The 19,258-nt window shown below is 40.1% G+C and overlaps 1 protein-coding gene across 1 annotated transcript; it reads left to right on the top strand.

Annotated features, from left to right (window-relative positions):
- Positions 1 to 13,447: 13,447 nt before the first annotated feature.
- LOC131245663 (mitogen-activated protein kinase kinase kinase 20-like) lies at positions 13,448 to 14,981 on the top strand. The gene has a single exon (XM_058245267.1). The coding sequence runs from the start codon at positions 13,535 to 13,537 to the stop codon at positions 14,978 to 14,980; it is 1,446 nt and encodes a 481-aa protein (XP_058101250.1). The 5' UTR covers positions 13,448 to 13,534; the 3' UTR covers position 14,981.
- Positions 14,982 to 19,258: the final 4,277 nt, after the last annotated feature.

Genomic DNA, 19,258 nt, shown 5'->3' with positions numbered 1-19,258 from the left:
TTTAATAAAACTGATTTTTGGCCTACCCAATAAACACCAAAAATCTAAACAGGGCAAGCCAAGAGGATCCCTGACACTTTCTGGAGATATCCAATGGAATCGATTAACTAATCCCGAACGAGGGTTACCAAACATCTAGTGAACAACCAAATCCTCTAAGGTATCAACTACCTCCTGTACATGGTGAAGAACACACAAAAAGAGGACAAAGCGGACCACTAGCTCTTTTTTACTTAACAAACATTTTGCCTAGTTATTACCTCATCTCGTCATTGATGGGCGGTGAAAATGTCATCATTGGTTGCCCATGAGCGGACGGATGAAGTTTATAAATTCCACGCAACGGTTGTCATTCAGGGGGCCTATAGTCAAAGAGAGGTTACAGAAAAGTAAAAGACTTTAGGAGAAGTATTAGTTCTGTAGGAAGTCTTGACTCTCTAGGAATTTTGGAGATTCTTGACTGATGTCTGAGGTGCTGCTCGACTCAAGAGGCCAATCCTGAAAAAATACCATACTGAAGAAGCTAGTGAAGAAAGATTATGATTGAAATCGGGGATATCATCTGATCATCCCTTTTAAAGAAATGCACCTGATCTTCCTTTTTCTTTAGAGGTATTAGTTCTCCAAGAAGTCATAATTCTCTAGGAATTTTGGAGATTCTTAATTAATGTGGAGGTCCTGTCGGACTCAAGAGGCCAACCCTTTAAAAAATAGCCGACGGAAGAAGCTAGTGAAGTAAGACTAGGGTTGAAACCGGGGATATCTGATTATCCCATTTAAATAAGAAGGAAAATGTGTCTGGCCTCCCTTCTTCTTTCTCATATCTTGATCGAGCTCAGATCACATCCTATTCTACACATTCCCAACATATTCACAATATCAACTTGCATTTTTTTTTTATTTTTTTTTTATTTTGTTGTCATCTCTCATTTCTATTTCTCTTTATTTCATTTCCTGTCCCAAAATCTTAAACTCCATAAATTAAGGTTAGGATTGCATTTAAATTATATTTGCTTACCCTGAATCTTAAACTCTATTAAGGTTAGGATCACGTCTCATTTTATTTGTTGTATTTTTCTTTATTTTTCCTATTTGACTCTATAAAGTAGGGTTAGAATCCTTTTATTTTTGTATGCCCATCTCCTCATGGGTTAAACGAAGCATTGCGAAGCACCTAAAATGTTGAAATTTTAGCTAATCCCCCTAAAATTATAAAATTTCATGAAGTAGAGTTTGCACATTATGAGGGCAAAAGAGAGTGCCTAATCCATTCATTTTTTTCTCAATGAGACATTTATCTGGAATCTATGATTGTAAACCAATTGCAAGAATTACTGGATTTAAAAAATCTTGCGTTCTACAATTCTAGTTAACCTTTAGATCCTATTCATTTAACTAATGATGATTCCGATTCCGAAAACCAAATGCATTTTTATATCTAAGTCAGTGGTACACCTCATCTATGCCACTAGAAAAGTAACAAGTACGCACTCTGCCAGCAATAGCGGATGGAGCAAATCAATAATCAGATATGGACCATCTATTCCATATCTACAATTTCATTGATCCAATGATCCGCTGCAACTCTAATTAGTTTCTAATAAGTCATTCCTGTGATGGTGTCCGTTGATGCATTGAAGAGATCATATTAAAAAGGCCTGGATGCTAAGTGCATGTTTGGCAGATGCCTAAAAATCAGTTCATTTCATTTTAGTTAATCGTAATTATATATTATTATGGAATGCTGCCCTGTGAGCGGTTCACCCTCCCACCTTCTTGGCTGCTCGCACTCTCTTTTACTCTTTCTTATTCAGATGAACTCAGCTTTAGCACCAACCAAATAGGCTCTAGCTTCACCATCAGCAATTCATTCCCACCATAACTTGTAGGCCTTTGCGTGCGGACCAAGTTCTTCGACCGAGATGGGAATGTATAACTAAAACAAGGAAAAATGACAAAGACGCTGTCATTTGTGTGTGTGCATGCATGTGTGTATGTAAATCAAGCTTGATAAAAAAAAGAAAAAAGAGCAAGATTCAGAGTATAAAAAGCAGAAAAATGGAACCAGTTTCACTTTCCAAGCCACCCAAATAAATAGTATAGAACAATTCCACTAGAATAGACAAACCAAATCCATTTTCAGGTACATCCAAATGGATTTTTAATAAGATAGAATTGAAGAAAGCATACCCATGTTGGTGATTTTCTAGAAAGAATAAAGCCGAATTTGGATGCAGCAAAAATCTGTGGGAATAATGCTTTTCTGCCTACACAACAAGCAAGGTCGCTTTTAGGTATAGCCCGAACGTCGCTGCTTGCAATTTGGGGTGAAAAAAGTTAGAAAAATGCAATCCCTTCCGCATGCATTTTAAAATACAGGTTGCCCCTGATATCTTGCCGATCAGACCACTATCAGATATTTGCTAGATCTGGTTTTGGTGGATTACGTTACTGTACATGTACAGTAGATGTATCTAGATATTAGCCAGACAGAGATACTTGTGTAGCTGCGTATGTGTCCCATGATACACACAGCTGCTTTGTGTATAAATCCAGATTGTGTTAATAAGAAAATACCCATACAAAATTCAAAGATTACATGCTACCTGATCGGAATGGATGAAAATTTTTTAGAAAAGAAAATCATTTCCATGGAAAGATTTGAAGAGTGTCATCTCTTCTTTTGTAGTGTGAAAGCTTTGTCCCACATCAAATTAGAAAAAAGACTTGAAGAGTCATCTCTTAAGCTTTGTCTCACATCCAATAGGAAAAAAAAAGACTCGAGAGTTCTTACAAAACTTTCGACTTCATGGACTTCTAAAGAAGTTTTAAATTGTGGTCTAATCAAAATTTGGTCCAACCCACTTTTTTCTATGACAGATCTTACGGGAGATATGTTTCCTGTAGTCCGAATGTATTATATGAGATATGTTTCCTGTAGTCCGAATGTATTATATATATATATATATATATATAAAAGAACAGCTGTCACTCTTTTCCTCTCCAAAAATCATTTCTCCTTATATATTTTTTTTAATTGTTTCTTAGATAAGTGCGTTTAGAATATGATGCATTACTAAATTTTGTCAAGAAGCACAAATTATCTCAAAGAGAGTGACTGCATCTACACCTCATTCAAGTAGACATATTTCAATACTCTTTTTACTTTCATGATTGTTGAAACAGGTATGACATTCCATATTTATTATTGTTCAAACATTTCCTATTCATCTGTTTCATTTGTAAAATATTTCGTTCTCTCTTGTTTGAGAATAACATGAATTGGTTTTCATTTTCATGATTTTAATTTAAATTTGTGCATTTTGATTTCTTAAAAAATAACCGTGATGGTATAGATTTACTTGGTTGCTAAAAGTATTACCTGACTTTTGACCAGTGACCTTTTAATATTTTCATGAGAAACTACTCTAAACCAAATGACAACTACTATAAGATCCTATGATTATGCATTTTTCGAGGTTCTACAGGTTTTTCATGAGTACACTGTTTTCCCCATCATAATGAATACAAAGAGACTTGAGTTGCAAAAGAAAATCTGAGAAACATCTGGGTTGCTTGGATTCAGGCCAAGTTTTGCCATGACAGGCTATCCATGACCATGCATGTTGTCATGTGTGCGCATGTGAGGTGGATGTGGTTTGGGTGCTGCTCTGCGTGTTCTGAGCTCAGGACATGCAAGGGTTCTAATTAAGGGGCCACTGTGATGTATAGCTTTTACCCATGCCATTTATTCATTTGCCATATCATTTTAGGTTATGTGCTAAAAATGAGAAAGATTCAAGGCTTAAGTGGACCACACCACAAGAAGCAGTGGTACTAATGACGCCCACTGTTGAAACCTTCCCAAAGTCCACGGTAATGCTTATTTGCCATCCAAACTATTCTTAAGGTTATGAACGAAGAGAAAAAACAAATATCAGCTTGATCTAAAGGAACAAATATCAGCTTGATCTAAAACTTTTGTGCCCCTAGAATATTTTCAACCATAAAATGACATAACAAATGGATAAACAGTGTGGATAAAAGCAATATATTACAATGGCTCCTTAGAGCCCTAAGCTATCTCCAGCATAGGGTAAGTGGGGTAACATCCAATCCACGTTGATGAGGTGTCTTGAATTTGGACAGTCATGGAGGACATCATACCTTATAAAACTAATATAAGAATAAATGTTATAAATAAATATTCCTAGTAAGCTCGGAGTCATGGCTTAGTGATGGATAAATTGTGTTTAAACAGTGAAGCAATGACTCTAATGCCTGTATAAAGCATCGGTAAAAATACAAATTACATAAATGTGTGTGCCGACTCAGCGTAAATACTTGTACGAAATCCAACTCCCCATGCTTGTGGGAAATCCAAGACGCCAGGCCTTATTATAAAAATGCCCTTAAATCAAGCCGGCGGACATGCGCATACGTATGCCGAGCATGAACCCGTGGACAATTTTTTCTCATTGTCATTATATTTTAATATTGTGATGTCCCACCTGATGAGCGGCTGGAGTTGATACTCAGGTCACGGCATGTACATGTGAGGGTGCAACTAATGTAGGGCCTGAATATCACACACGTGTTCTGTTCTCAAGCGTGCAAGACGCCATGCCGCCACACCGCAAAAAAAAAACTTTTATATATTTTCTAAAATTGAACTCTCCTATAAATATCTAATGAAATATTCTGGCCCTTAATAGAGTAGCCCTCTAACGACGTTGTCTCATGTGAAAGAGAGTGACAGCCATAGCTGCTGTATCTGTTTCATACGTCGCAATTTGAAGAAGCGACAAACCCCAAATGCCGGCGATCGCTTTCGGTTACTTGATTTATAGCCTCTAGTGCGGGTTTTCACGTGTTAGAAAGTGGGCCCTCACCAGTTCTGATGATGACGATGATCATGACTGGGAGGTGGTCAAGCAGACGTTTATGTTACATTGCTTCTGGTCATCTGATTCTGACCGTCCATTCCATGTATGCACGCACCGAAGGGAAAATGACGTCATCGGAGGGAATTTGAACTCACGTGGGCTACCTATGTATGGACAAAAATAGTTAGGCCGTCCAAACATAAATATAAATTAGTAAATGGAGATATTTCCTTTTCATGTGGTACAGCTACAAGAACAGCTACATGTACGTCTGTGTTTCCGCAGCTGAAGTGGGAGGTAAAGTATCAATCTAGACCGTCCATTTAGTTTATGGTACTGTGGATGAAATGGGTTTTTAATTACACGTTCATCAGATGATCCTCGTGGTTTGATTGTTGGACGGCAAGAGAACGGTTATAATCAAAAGTAGTTGAGGGTTATCATTCGTTGATGGAAAGTGAATAAAAATAACGGATGGGATTGTATAAATAGATGTGAGTTTTTAAAAATAGCACATCCACGATAGGCTTCGGTAGATGGACGGCTCTTATTGATGCATCATACTTTAGGAAGACGATTCTAACGTACGTCGTTCTTTTGGCTACACCTTATCATTTGTCATGATCTTTTTACATGCTACTTGTACAACCTGCCTCGTGATGCTCGTGTGTACCAAAAAGTTCAAAAGTTCAATGAACGGGAGTTATTTTTAATACTCTGGCAGAGTAGGGAGATGTACGTGCATGAGCCTTAATCCAAAAAGGGTCCAAATCATACGATCCAAACCTCAAATCATGAACATCCTTTTGTTGAATTTTGACCGTCCATTTCATGGCCCCCTTTTAGTGTGTTTTTCAACTTATGACCCATGATTTGGACGGTTTAGATTCACGCAAGCATATTGCAGTAAAGGCTTGTATGTGTGAAGTGATACTCTAGCAGAGTATGAAGTGAGTGAGTTGGTGGTGACTGAAATATATGATGAGATGTTTATATTACTCACCTTACACATCACGCGAAACAGGTCGAATCTTGCAGACTTCAGCTTTTCTCCTAGAAGCATGCTCATTTCACTTGTTCTTCAAGTAAATGAATCTTTTGATTTTGGTGTGTTTCTCGCGTCTTTTATGGTTTTTTATTTTTTAATTGTTTTATTGATTGAAAAATGAGTTGCACCAAATGTCATGATCCAACCAACTGAAATGTCATTATCCAAACCAACATATTTTCCCAAATCAGCACATATGTGACACTTACTACAAGCTATACGTGGATTATTACTTGTCTAACAGGAATTAATTACAGCTATCTCAAACCTTAATTATATCAAGATTGATGTCATGCTACTTGCACTGGTGTATCTGTGCGTCGGGTATCAGGTTTCAAAGTATTCATATATCCATGCTGCTCTCTATCAGGTTGTTTTAGGTTAACACAATTGTGTTACAATCCGAAGTGTTTAAAGAGCTTAATTTGATGCGTTTCATTTATCTTCGGGCTTTGGGTGTATTGGTGAGGTTCTTAACAATTATATTAGAATTTCTTTGGATAAGATTTGACAGTCTACATGAACAGTGTAGATGTGACCACGTGGCACATATGATATCGTCATGATACATGTTTAATATTTGGAATACAACTTATCAATGAGTAAATCTCTGAAAGAGCATGCTGCGCATGTGACCTAGAGATAAGAGCCTGTAGCTCAAACAACACTAAAGAATGTGCAGAAGGATATTTATGAGATAAGGGCACGTACGGGTAAAGATAACTACTAGTTTACAAATGGCAGCATGAAAAATCACTATATAAATAATTGTTATTTTCACGACTTTATCAAGAATTTTATAAATAGTAAAAGAAGACTCAAAGAAAAAGATTAATGATCAATAAACCAAACATAATACAATTAATCAATTCAGTGCAATTCTGTTTATATAGTCCTCTAAGACATTTAGCTTAGCCCTCTCCACTACTCAGTAGCTGCGAAAACCTTAGCTTAGGAGTAACTCCATTTGTCCATGCGATCATACCGGGCCAACTTAGTGGTAGTTAATTAATAGCTGTAATTTCCTTCCATCTGCGCTTACGCACTGGATCTGATGGAAGACAGTAACTCTACAAATCGTTCACCTACACTCATATGCTAGGTTAATAATAGAATTATAACTCCAACATTACTTAGTCATCGCTAATTAGTGCGTTGCTCCACAAAGCACCCCTCTGCTCTTAACTTGGTGATTTCATTTTATTAATAAGTTTCACTTTTTTACATCTCTCTTTTGACTTATTTTCACTCCATCATGCAATTGCTGTACCTTCGAAAGTTCTTGATTTCGAAGACAAAAAAAAAAACTCATTAGAGGAATATCTCCAACCTCCACAAAATCATCTAATATTACACTCGACAATTGGCTGAATAGACGATTGGTTATGCTCCCGACCAAGCATCACTTTATCTCAATGTTAATGGTCAGTCGTTTTGGTTTGAATTGAACCCAATTAGTTTTGGTACGCCAAAGTCTCTCACTTGTTTACCATGTGACCGAATTCTAGGCCAACAAAGTCAACACCATGTACTATGTTTGAGTGACGATATGTCTTCAACTTAAACTGAGGGACCTATGGAAATGGCAACCTAGACAAGAGCGTCATGGAAAATGTTAATTGGATAACTAGAGTGTGGATAACCAGAGTGCAATCATCATGCTATGAAAATGGTTATATGAAAAGGTGGCCATAATGAGTGCCATCACATAGTGTAGAGCTGTAAACAAGTCGAGTTAGCTCGCTCGACTTGACTCGGAAAAGCTCGACTCGAAAAACTATATAGTTGGTAACTACAGCTCGATCCGAGTGGAGCTTGTTTTTATAGCTTGAAAAAATTTTGAGCCGAATTCGACCTTACCTGAGCTCGACTCGAACCCCAACTCGAATAGACTTGGATCGAATTGGCTCGATGCCTTGGTTATTTTGATCTCGATGTTGCTCACTGAGTGTTTGATAAAATGACTCAACAAAGTATTGTTTCTTGGAATACACTCATATGAGGGTATTCTTGAAATGAGCATTCGAGAGAAGATTGAAGAAATAAATTATCAAAAAAAAAAAAAACTTTACATTATAGGACTGCTCTAATGTCTTAATTTTAATGCTACTCGCTAAGTGTTTAATGAAATGTCTGCAAAGTATTGTTACTGTTTTGTATTCAAAGTGCGAGAGATTGAAGATGCATTATATGTTTGAGAAAATTCATATAGGCCTAAATTTAACTTGAGTTAGCCCGAAATGCTGATGGAACCGATCAGAAATGGCCAATCTAGCTGAGGATCGAGCTGAGCTGAGTTCGAGTTGGGGTTGGTTGTTGGCCGAGCCTAGCTAAGCTATGCTAAACTCGACTCGGCTCAACTCGTGTACAATTTTAACAAAGTTGTTAGAATTAGCCATCACATACATCAGCTATGGAGTGTAGTGAAATGTAATGATCTCAATTGTTTAACAAGCTTAGTTTGGTTATTAATATGTTGTGTTGTTGTTCATGGGTGATATCGGTAAGGCAATCACATTGGTTTCGGCTGATACTTTAGACCTTGATTATTATTATTATTATTTCTAACACACACACACCCACACGTCATACCACAGTGGAATTTCACCACAATGGGTGCCGGAATCCATTACCTCGTGTCGAAACTCTCGTGAATCTACCACCAAGGCATTCACGTTCTTGACTACTTACAGCGACTTGTTCAGTCCTAGCTCCTGAGTGGAGATGTGACTCGGCTGAGTTGGGATTTCTTAGTAGAATCGGACCCAATCACCCCTTATTTTCAGTTCCGACACAGTATCCAACAGGATCTTCTCTAGGAGAGTCTGAGTTAACTCGGACTAGTCACATGGTACTTGTCTTAGTCTTAAAACTTTGATTAGGAGGAAGTTACTTCTCATAAATGTCACAAATCCCCTCAGAAAGTGGATAAAACACTTTATAGAATGATATCATTATTCAATATTCTGGAAGGAAATGACAGCGTTCAAGGAGTATTAAAATGCTCCAATGCACCTAGTTTCATTTGAACTTGTTTGCACCCGCGTCACCTATCTGGACCGTCCATTAATTTCAGGCCACTCTTCCGCTATAACTACGCAAAATTCACAGCAATCTGATGGTTGTAAATATACACGGATGGACTTATCTTCCACAAACAATGTTGTCCATCCATTTTTGAATGGCATTGAGTTTATGGTTTGAATAATCTGATGAGTGTGATTCTTTCAGGACATCCTCTAAAGAGTAGACTGGACTTCGTGGACGGTCCAGATAAGATGCTGCAAAAGAGAGATGATTGCAAGAACGTACATGGAAAGATTTCCATACACCTGGCCCACTAGATTATTTCCCTAGGTTGATAGTGTACTTCTTTTCTTCCTTACTAAGGAATAGAAGATTGAACACACGCTTGGTCATCACTCAACTACTTTAAAAGGGCAAACCCACTATACAAAAAGGTTGCACCCATCCAAAGCACACGTGGCGTACATGTATGAGAATCTAAGCCGTCCAATTTTTGCTCCCACATCATCGGACGGTTGAAACCAACTAATTGTGGATCATCATATCATATGGTCGATTAAAAGAAAAACGATCGGCTAAAACTATTCGATGCCATAAATGGGATTGGTAAGACCGTTCAATTGCTGTGCTCATCCACATTGGGACCCATGATCCCAACCGTCCATACTCATGTACATGTATGACAACTGCATGCCAGGTGGGTTACCTTACCTAACACATACTCCAGAGTGTACACTTCTCAATTGAGAACGCACATATTACACAGATGGCCCTTCATGATGGATCTCATTATTTCCACTAAGGAAGCTATTATATAGGACCGAAACTTTGATACTCAGACAAAGCGTGATAGTTGATATACATATGCTAAGAAATTGTAGAAGTCGGATATAAGTAACTAAAATTAAACCGTTCAAATTGTAAGGCCCAAACTAGATGGATCACGAATCAAAATTTACACTGATGTAAACTAACCAATTGGTAGAACTTTATTAGACAGGTGAATGAAAACAATCCCACGGTTCTGATTCAACAATCGAGTCTCCAAGAATCAGTGGTCAGGATTGTTCAACCACTGCAATGTTTGTATTGAGATCTATATCTACGGAGGACTCACAAATTGGGCTGTAAAGATTGAGTTAATGCACGGAGCTGTACAATTTTGTTGATTCCTGTGTATCAAGCATCACCCTCCTCCAGAGTATCAAATAACTTTCCATTATATGACCTGCCATAACAGGAACATCTATATACATGTACGAGACTAGAGTATTCGTGGCATGAATGTACCTCAATCTAAACTAATAAAACCGTGGGATCTGAATCAACGTCACATTGGATTCTAGCATTTGGTTGATTGGATCGTTTGTTGATTGAATTCCAGTCGTCCGTTTTATGGCCTCCAATCAAACATTAAAGGTCATCCTCGTAGTGTGATTTCTGGCCTATGATCCATCTACAGTACGACCGCCAGCTTGAACGGTACAGATTTAGGTACAAGTAACGCCACCTGCGTGCACGCAGATGGACATACTCCTCAATGTAAATTTTTATTTATTTGTCTCCAAGTGGCCGGAAAATGTGGGATCATCTAGTTAAGTGGACCGTCAGGCCATCCGCCTTTCCCGTGAGAGGTTATTGATTTGGTAGTCCACCGCATCAGAAGCACGTGATATGACTGTTTACTTAGAGGTAGTTGGACCACTGCCCGCGTCCATCGTATTCTATTATTTTTATTATAGAATGTGATCACGTGCTGACCGCAGCTGACAGGCGGAAAACGTGACCTTTTCGGCTCTGGCTCCGCAAATGAGGCTGGTCGTTTCTCGTCAAGTCTTCGTAGAATGGGGGAGTGGATTAGGTGCGGCCCTGACCGTGGGATCACCTTGATTTATATATTTCATATCCACGCCGTCCATCCATTTTTCTAGATTATTTTAAGCCATAATCATAAAAAGGAAGAAGATCCAACTCTAATATAGACCACACCACATGAAACAGTTTCGATTGACCATTAAAATTTCTCGTGGGCCACAAAAGTTCTGGATTAAGCTGATATATATATATATATTTTTGCTCTTCATCCAGGTATGTGTGACCTTCTCAACACGTTGGACGGCTAATAAACATTATGGCGGGCCCTAAAAAGTTTTTAATGGTGGCTATTCACTTACCACTGTTTGTTGTGGTCCACTTGAGATTTGGATCTGCTTTATTTTTTGGTACATGCCGGGAAAAAACGGATGGACGGCGTGGATTTACAATACATACATCAAGGTAGGCCCCACGGTCAATGCCGTACCGTGTTGGGTGAGGCGGAGGCTGCGCCTAATCGGCATCCTTCCAATAAGCTTTTTCTAGAAGGGCTGTGCATGGATCCCATCGTGTTTTGTACATGGAATCCAACACGTCCAGAAGGGTCCTCCTTCCATGAAGTTTTAATTCACCAAAAATCAACCGGATCCAACAATTATGTGGACCACGGCATGAATTTGGACTTTTTTGGGTGGTTGTGGATTATTTTCTATGATGTGAACGGATACGGCTAGTTTTTGGATCGTCCAGTCATAATGGTAGGAATAACCTAATGAACGGATTGGATGGTATACCCACAACACGGTGGGCCTCACAAGGCCAAAGTGCATAACATGGTGGAAAACTTCTACACAGGTGAGAAACTTTTAATTCGCAGGTGAATAACATGAAGAAAACCTATTCAAAATTTGCAAAGGAGCCGGCCTCGGACTGGATAGATATTCACTTGCCCGCGAGAATTCCACTCTCCCGCGCTTTCCATAGCAACCGCAAACGGGAATTCAGTTAGAACAATGGGAAGAACAGCCCCTGTTTATTTCAAAAATTACGAATATACCACTCACATGCTACCCAGTCTGGGAAACTGGCGATGAGTTTAAGGTGGAAACAGAGAAGAAGTATAATTAACATGATCCATTGAATCGGATCGAAAACCACCGGAAATACGGGCCCTTCTTTTGTCGCCCGGTTATTTCTATTTTTAGAATTATTCAGATATAAGTAGGTTTTTAATACCGTACAGGTGGGCCCTGTCTTCTTGATCTAAACCGTTAATTGGATTGGCCCAAGTGTGTGAATTAGAATATCATAGCAATCCTCTATTTATTTGTTTACCATCAACGGAAAGCCAGTTTGAGTGGGCCGTGGACTAAAAGTCACACTCTACATGATCATAGCCCTTCAATCGTGGGTCTGATCAAGGTAATATTGCTAGCGATGGACCGGATCGATGGATGTATGATCAGTGGGTGAGCCCCTGTGGGATCCATGGCTAGGATTATGGTAGAAATGTCCCACCTGAGAGGTGATTATATGGATAGGAAGGAATTCACAAATGAAATGTATGCCCACCGTTGAAATCTTTTCAGGGTTTACTATGATGTTCACGTGCCGCCATCCAACCCGTTCATAACGTGATTCTCACATGGATGAAGAGACAGAGGAGAAAATCAGCCTCATAAACAACTTCTGTGGGCCCAATAAGGTTTCAATGGTGGGCATTCAGTCCCCACTTTTCTTGTGCCGTGGCCCACTTAAGCCTTTGATCTGGCTTATTTTTTTAAATATGTTAACATAACATGAACTTTACAAACTGATGGACGGAGTGGATTTTACGCGAACATATGGGTGGCCCCACACGGCTCTCTGATGCTGGTAAGTCTCATCCCTTCAAAGTCCGCGTAAATCACTCGAAAATCCGCCGTAAATCCCAAACAGACACGTGCCGAGATCACATTGGCTGACGCGGCAAATAGGAAAGGACGCGGATTTCCTGCGAAAGCCTTTCGCAGGAAGTTCCTGCGCAAGGATGCTAGGTGGGGCCCACAGACATGTTTTTGATAAATCCAATCCGTCCATCCGTTTTTCGAGATCATTTAAGGACTTGAGATGAAAAATTAGATGTATATAGAACTAAAATGGGGCACACGAGAGGAAACAGTGATCATTCAATGAGCACCGTTGAAGCATTCGTATGCCCAAAAAATTATTGTATCAGTCTATATTTTTGGTTTTTTCACTTAATCCCATTGACAATGACCTTATAAACGGTTTAGATAACATATAAACATCAAGGTGGAGACTGGGAAGATTTCAACGGTAGAAATTTCTTTCCCTAATTTTCCCTCTCGTGTGACCCACTTGAGTTTTTTATCCGCCTCATTTTTTTTCACACGCCCTAAAATGAGATCTCAAAACGGATGGACGGAATGGATTTCTCACATACATTGTAGTGGGTCCCACCCAGATCCTTGCGCAGGAACTTCCTGCGAAAGGCTTTCGCAGGAAATCCGCCTCCCGAAAATCCGTCGTAAATCCCAAACAGACACGTGTCGAGATCACATTGGCTGACGCGGCAAATAGGAAAGAGATCCGAGCGAAATAAGAAAGAGCTGCGAATACCCTTACCTCCCACGTGCTCCAAAATCATCCTATTTAAAAGAGAAACTAAAAGGACAGTAGTTGTAGGCTATTGTGATTTTTGAAAGAAAGAGAAGTGAGAAAGCTTCGAGCAGAAGCAAAGAGCGGAACAGCAACAATGAAGTGGGTGAGAGGAGCAATCGTCGGCAGGGGTAGTTTCGGCACCGTGAATTTAGCTACTCCCTTCTGCAAATCACAGGTAGACATCCCTCCAATCATAGCCGTAAAATCTACCCTCCTCTCCCAATCGTCTTCCCTCAAGAAAGAGAGCGTGATTTTATCACAATTACAAGATTGCCCCCAAATCCTCCGCTGTTTTGGCGACGACACCACCACCGAAGACGGCCAAACACTCTACAACCTCTTGCTAGAGTACGTCTCCGGCGGAACCCTTGCCGATCGTCTCACCTGCTCCGGCATCGGAAGATTGCCGGAATCTGACGTCCGGCGTTACGCGCGGTCGATTCTGAAGGGGCTTGATTTCGTGCATAAGAAGGGCTACGTTCATTGCGATATTAAGCCTCGCAATATTCTGGTTTCTTCTGATTCTGAGGTTAAGATTGCCGATTTCGGGCTAGCGAAGAAGTGCGGGGAGAAGATGGAAGATGGGAAGATCTGCTTGCGTGGGACCCCTTTGTATATGGCGCCGGAGTCGGTGGCCCGGAGCGAGTATGAAGCGCCGTCGGATGTCTGGTCGCTAGGATGTGTGGTGTCGGAGATGATCGCCGGGAAGCCGGCGTGGAGGTGCACGAAGAATGCTGATGTGAGCGGTGTTCTGTTCCGGATTGGGTTCGGCGATGAATTGCCGGAGATTCCTAGGATGTTGTCGGATGAAGGGAGGGATTTCTTGGGGAAGTGTTTCGTTAGGGATCCGGCGAACAGATGGACGGCTGAGATGCTTCTCAATCATCCCTTCATCGTGGAGGAGATGATTGAAGGACATGGTGCGTTGTCAGCTTTGAAAGCCACTTCTTCTCCGAGGAGCATGTTCGATTTTCCTCCATGGGTGTCGTCGCTGCATTCTTCGATGCCTTCTCTCTGTTCTGATTCAGAGTCTTTCAATGAAGGGGAATTGGACCCATCATCTCTGGTTGATCGGGTTCGCCAGCTGGCAACAGGGCCGCCACCAGATTCATCATCTTGGGACGATGATTGGGTTGATGTTAGAGGAGCAGAGCCCTCTGTTTCTCCAGTGGAAGAAGAGGATTCTTTGCTAATTTTGTTAGATAAGATGATGAGAGATGGTCAAAGAGACGAGAATTCGAATTCATCTCAGATTCAGGGGAAGGAGATCGCAAGCCCTTCTGAATCAAAATCAGTTTTCTTATTGCCATTTCAGCAATGCCAATCCAAAGCATCTGATCGAGATGGGAGCATCGATCATGTTCTTAATTCGATAGAGGAGTTGGCGTGCAGAAGAAAAAGAAAGGGCGGGAATGCAGATGGGTCTCAAGATAGTAGGATGAATGGTTCTGAATCTTTTGATTCCTCATTATCTTCTTTGGATTTTCATTGTGTTGATTCTCCCATTTCAAATGAATACAAATACAGAAATTTTTACTGAATTATTGTTTTTGTGTACTTTTTCTTCTTCTTCTTCTTCTTCTCTTGTTTGGGATATCTGAATTCTATTGAACTTCCCTGCTCTAGGAAGAAAAGAATTTGGGAGCGTTTGGTTGCACCAACTACCAAATTAGACTGATAAAATCATGCAATTTCATGATATTTGATACAACCAAACGCACCCTTCAGTTTTTCTTGAATCTGGATTTGGGTTCATTGGATCTGGATTTATGAAATTTCACCGAACATGGTTTTAATGAGCGGACAATCTACTCAGTGAATGGTATTTGAAATTTTATTCCCTCCTTTCCTCTGGTCTAATTGCTATTTCAAAGGAAGGTAGTAGTGGGCCCACCTCAATGATGGGGCTCACTGGGTTAGTGGGTGGGTCCCATTGCTTTAATCTATTCCAGCCCACTTTCACCATTCATGAATGCAATGCATCTTGCATAAAGCACGCCTACAAGATCCAGAGGCACTTCCATGAGGTGCCTTGGCCCAAATTCAAATTGATATGATGATCTGGAATGTCCAATTGGTGGGCTCCTGCAATTTGAATCTAGATTGGACATTCCTTTCCATTGTGTAAAAAATCATCCATTTACTACCGAAAAGAAGAAGAAAGAGAAGCAAGTTGTTTAACACAGACTAATGGTTCCGATTGCATTAATGTGGGCCACATATTACAAAAATGTTTCAGCAATGGCTCCTTACCCATGCTACTGCTTGCCTTCTGCCTTTCTATATTATATGATCCAGACCATTCAATGATCCCCCACCATATAACAAAGGTGAAAACTGTATAGGTTTCAAGTTTCAGCATTAAACATGATTTTCTATAGAAAGTCCATCTCATTCTCTCATAAGAGATTTTTTAAGTGGCTTGACTGATCTTTCAATGATGCCAAACACATGATGTTTGCGTAAAATCAAGGACTAGTATTATGAAATTAGCCCTAACAGACTGCCAAATTCAATACATCAGGGAATTAAGGCAGCCCATTCGACAATCGCTTCTCCTGGAGCTACTGTTACTCAATGCCCCAGTAGCTCTATCTCATCTGAATGGTCCAGAGACATTCCTAAATGAGGTATTATATGATGCAGAAACACATGTTTTTAGTTCAACCCAACATTACCAGTCTACAATCTAAGCCTTGATCTGGTTGGCCTCATCATGGAATGGACCATACCCAATATTTTTTAATAAGATGATTTGAGCCATTCGTTTGGTGCCTTGCAAGTGCAGAAGGGTTATCAAGGAAAAGATGGTACTAGCAACATGGTTAGTATAAATCGACCATGTAATTACAAGACCACTGATCATGATGAGGCCCACCATTTTAACTACTCACATCACCAGAGGGTGAACCCCACATGTAGAGTTTGTTGGCTCAACGAATTCCTGAATCTATACCCATCCAAGTTGCTGCTGTACTCGTGTATGGAGATGGCAGAAACTATTTCATGACTATATATTTATTTCTGGTGGGCCATACTGTGGGTGGGACATGGTACAAAATAGCAAATTAGCTCATCTGTGACGTAGAAAACTGGATGGACAGGATTTCTGATGTGCTTGTGGACCTCAAAATGATGAAAATCTTGAAATCGCCCAAATGGGCCAAATTTAGTCGATTTTTAGGTGACCGAATCCCCGTTCAGGAACAACGAGAAAGATCTCCACCGTCCAAAGAACATAATACCATGTTCAAATCACAAAGAGAATGGAGACCTAGTTAAAAATACAATCTATGCAGTGCAGAAAACCAAGTAGCTAGGCAAATGGATCTGTTCCTTGAAGGCTAGTAGGGATGTCAATGGGTCAATCTTGGGCTGGGTCATGGTCAGAGGTCAGCCGAGCACGGCCCAAAAATCGGGCTTGCAGACTCGGCCTGAGCTGAACCCGCTTGAAAGTTGTATTTGAATTTGGACCATCTTTTCATGGGCCTTGGTTGAAGGGTTGTGATCTTCCAATCTTGATGATTTTCAAGTCAGCCACATCATCAGGTCCGCTTTAAGCTGCAAAACGGAAAATGTTTGGGATCCCCCACCACAGAAGGTCCCATCAGATTGACGATCTGGATCAGTTACCCTATATACATGGAATGATAAGCCCCATGAGGGCCAGACCTAACAAATCACCATATGAGCATGTGCCTCGTTCTGTCATTTTTGCAAGTTACTGATCCACCATCCACGTGCCATACACGCACCGCCATCAAGACCACTCAAATCATGGGCCTATTGAGGATGGAGCATAGCCCTAAAATCTCAGCAATCAGATGATCTTAATCGTTGGACACCATTCATCTAAATTGGACTGTTCAAATTTTCCTTTCAACCATCCATTTGATGGTTAGGATTGTATATGATTGATTCTGGGGAGTTAAACTCTATGAACATGATTGATCTACATATGCGGGTGGAAATTGTTTGGGTTTGGTTTGGATGGCTAGGCAGGACCGGTGTGACACTGATGTCCGAGGGCCGAGACTAGGCCTGAGTAGACTTTCAATGGGCTAGACCTTGACTAAGGCTGGCCCAACAGCTTGGCCCAAAAAGTATAAAATCCGGCCCTAAGACAACCTTGGGTCCAGCCTACTGACAGTCCTTCGAGCAAAATCCCCCCAAAAAAATTGAATGAACGGCTCATCACAAAGATGACTAAATCACATCAATGCTCCTAATCCAATCGTTGATCAAATGGTCCCTGATGCAGGACTAAATAAATATTTAAAAAAAAAAAAAAAAAAAACTCCATATTCACTAGGGTCATCCCATTTTCATGATTTAACCGGCTGATTTTTAGTGGATACCATTTTCACGGTAGGATAGCCTTGTTAGACAGCCAAGATGTTTATCTTGAATATGGAATGTTTATGGGTCGTTTGGCACCATAGAGTAATCGGGGATCACCTCAAAGAAAGGGTTTGAAATTCAAATGTAAGCTTGGATTACATCTAAAATTCTACCAAGAGTTGCATGTGTAACATGTGCGTCACTAGACTATTAATCTATTGGACACGTGGCCCACCAATGATATCCCAAAATAATTATATTATCAATTGCAATACTATAATTACTTTAAAATGATGATCAATGCCGTCCAAACATTGTCCATGTAAATTAACGGTTAAAAATCATTGGTTAGTCACTCGGACGTAATCTTGTGCTTGTGGCCCATTTGAGATTTGGAATTTCATCATTTTCAAGCAAAATATATATTTAAGCAGGCTTATTACAATCATTATCTCAAACATTACATACGTTCACAAGTTAAAGATATTAAAGTTGATTTAGTAATTAAATTCAAACCCTTATAAATATACCATGCATATCTACTTTTGAATTAAAGTTGATTATGAATCAAGGGTGCCAAACACAATACGAGGATTTTAAGTTCAGGGGTTTCCGAATCCAAGGGTTCCAAATCCATGCTCCCAAACAGGCCTTTATTTCCTTGTAAATGAGTGGTCCACTTGATTAACAACATTTTAAGCCTAAAGTATGGATTTTATTAAATTTTAGGTTGAGCCAACCGTGAGGTCAGGCCTGGACCCAACTAAAATTTCAGGTTCAGCTTTGCGTCTACTGTGTTAGGTCCATGCAGGGCTCAGGCCTAAGGTCTTGGATGTGGGTGCGGACTGCGTTTTGAAGGTGGAGAGAGTGTCGATGGGGCAGGACAAGGTTATGGAGAATCTGGTCGCTGCAGTCATTGGGGCGGCGGAGATTGTGCCGAACAAGTGGAGGAGCGGGGGGCTGGGAGTTGAAGAAGAGGAGGAGATAGGGGGGAAGAGAAGAACAAAGCCAGTTAGAGAAGGCAGTTGAATAGAGTGATTTGTTTTGATAGGGTTGTTTACTTGTTATATGATGCGGAGCTCTTCATCTGGTTTGTGGACTTCATTGAAATCGATTATGTCTTGATATTTTGAAGTCTTTCATTTGTAGATTTTGGTTTTAGTTAATTATGAACATTTGCTTTTTTCCCCTTTTGCAATCTCTGAAATGATAGATATTAGCAAAGTGAGAATTCATGTATTTGTTAAAGAGGGTAGCTTTGACATTGATTTTGTTGCGTAGCTAGACGAGCTGAATGACTTCCCTAAATGTTTTAGCTGAGTAAGATGCACAATATCAATGAACTTCTGAAATGTGTGGCTAATTGCTATACATGATCATGAAAGAGATAATGCATCATGTTCTTGATTCTCTATCCTCATCATAAAAGCTGATGGGTTATCGTTCCATGATTGTTTATGGCATCCTTGAAATTTAA

Source organism: Magnolia sinica, chromosome 5 (genome assembly GCF_029962835.1).
Source record: "Magnolia sinica isolate HGM2019 chromosome 5, MsV1, whole genome shotgun sequence".
In the NCBI taxonomy this organism is placed as follows: Eukaryota; Viridiplantae; Streptophyta; class Magnoliopsida; order Magnoliales; family Magnoliaceae; genus Magnolia; species Magnolia sinica.
The sequence above is the reverse complement of the archived record's forward strand: the minus strand, read 5'-3'. Positions and strand labels throughout refer to the sequence as shown.

Coding starts and splice junctions, on each gene's coding strand:
- LOC131245663 (XM_058245267.1), top strand. CDS start 13,535: ATGAAGTGGGTGAGAGGAGCAATCGTCGGCAGGGGTAGTTTCGGCACC.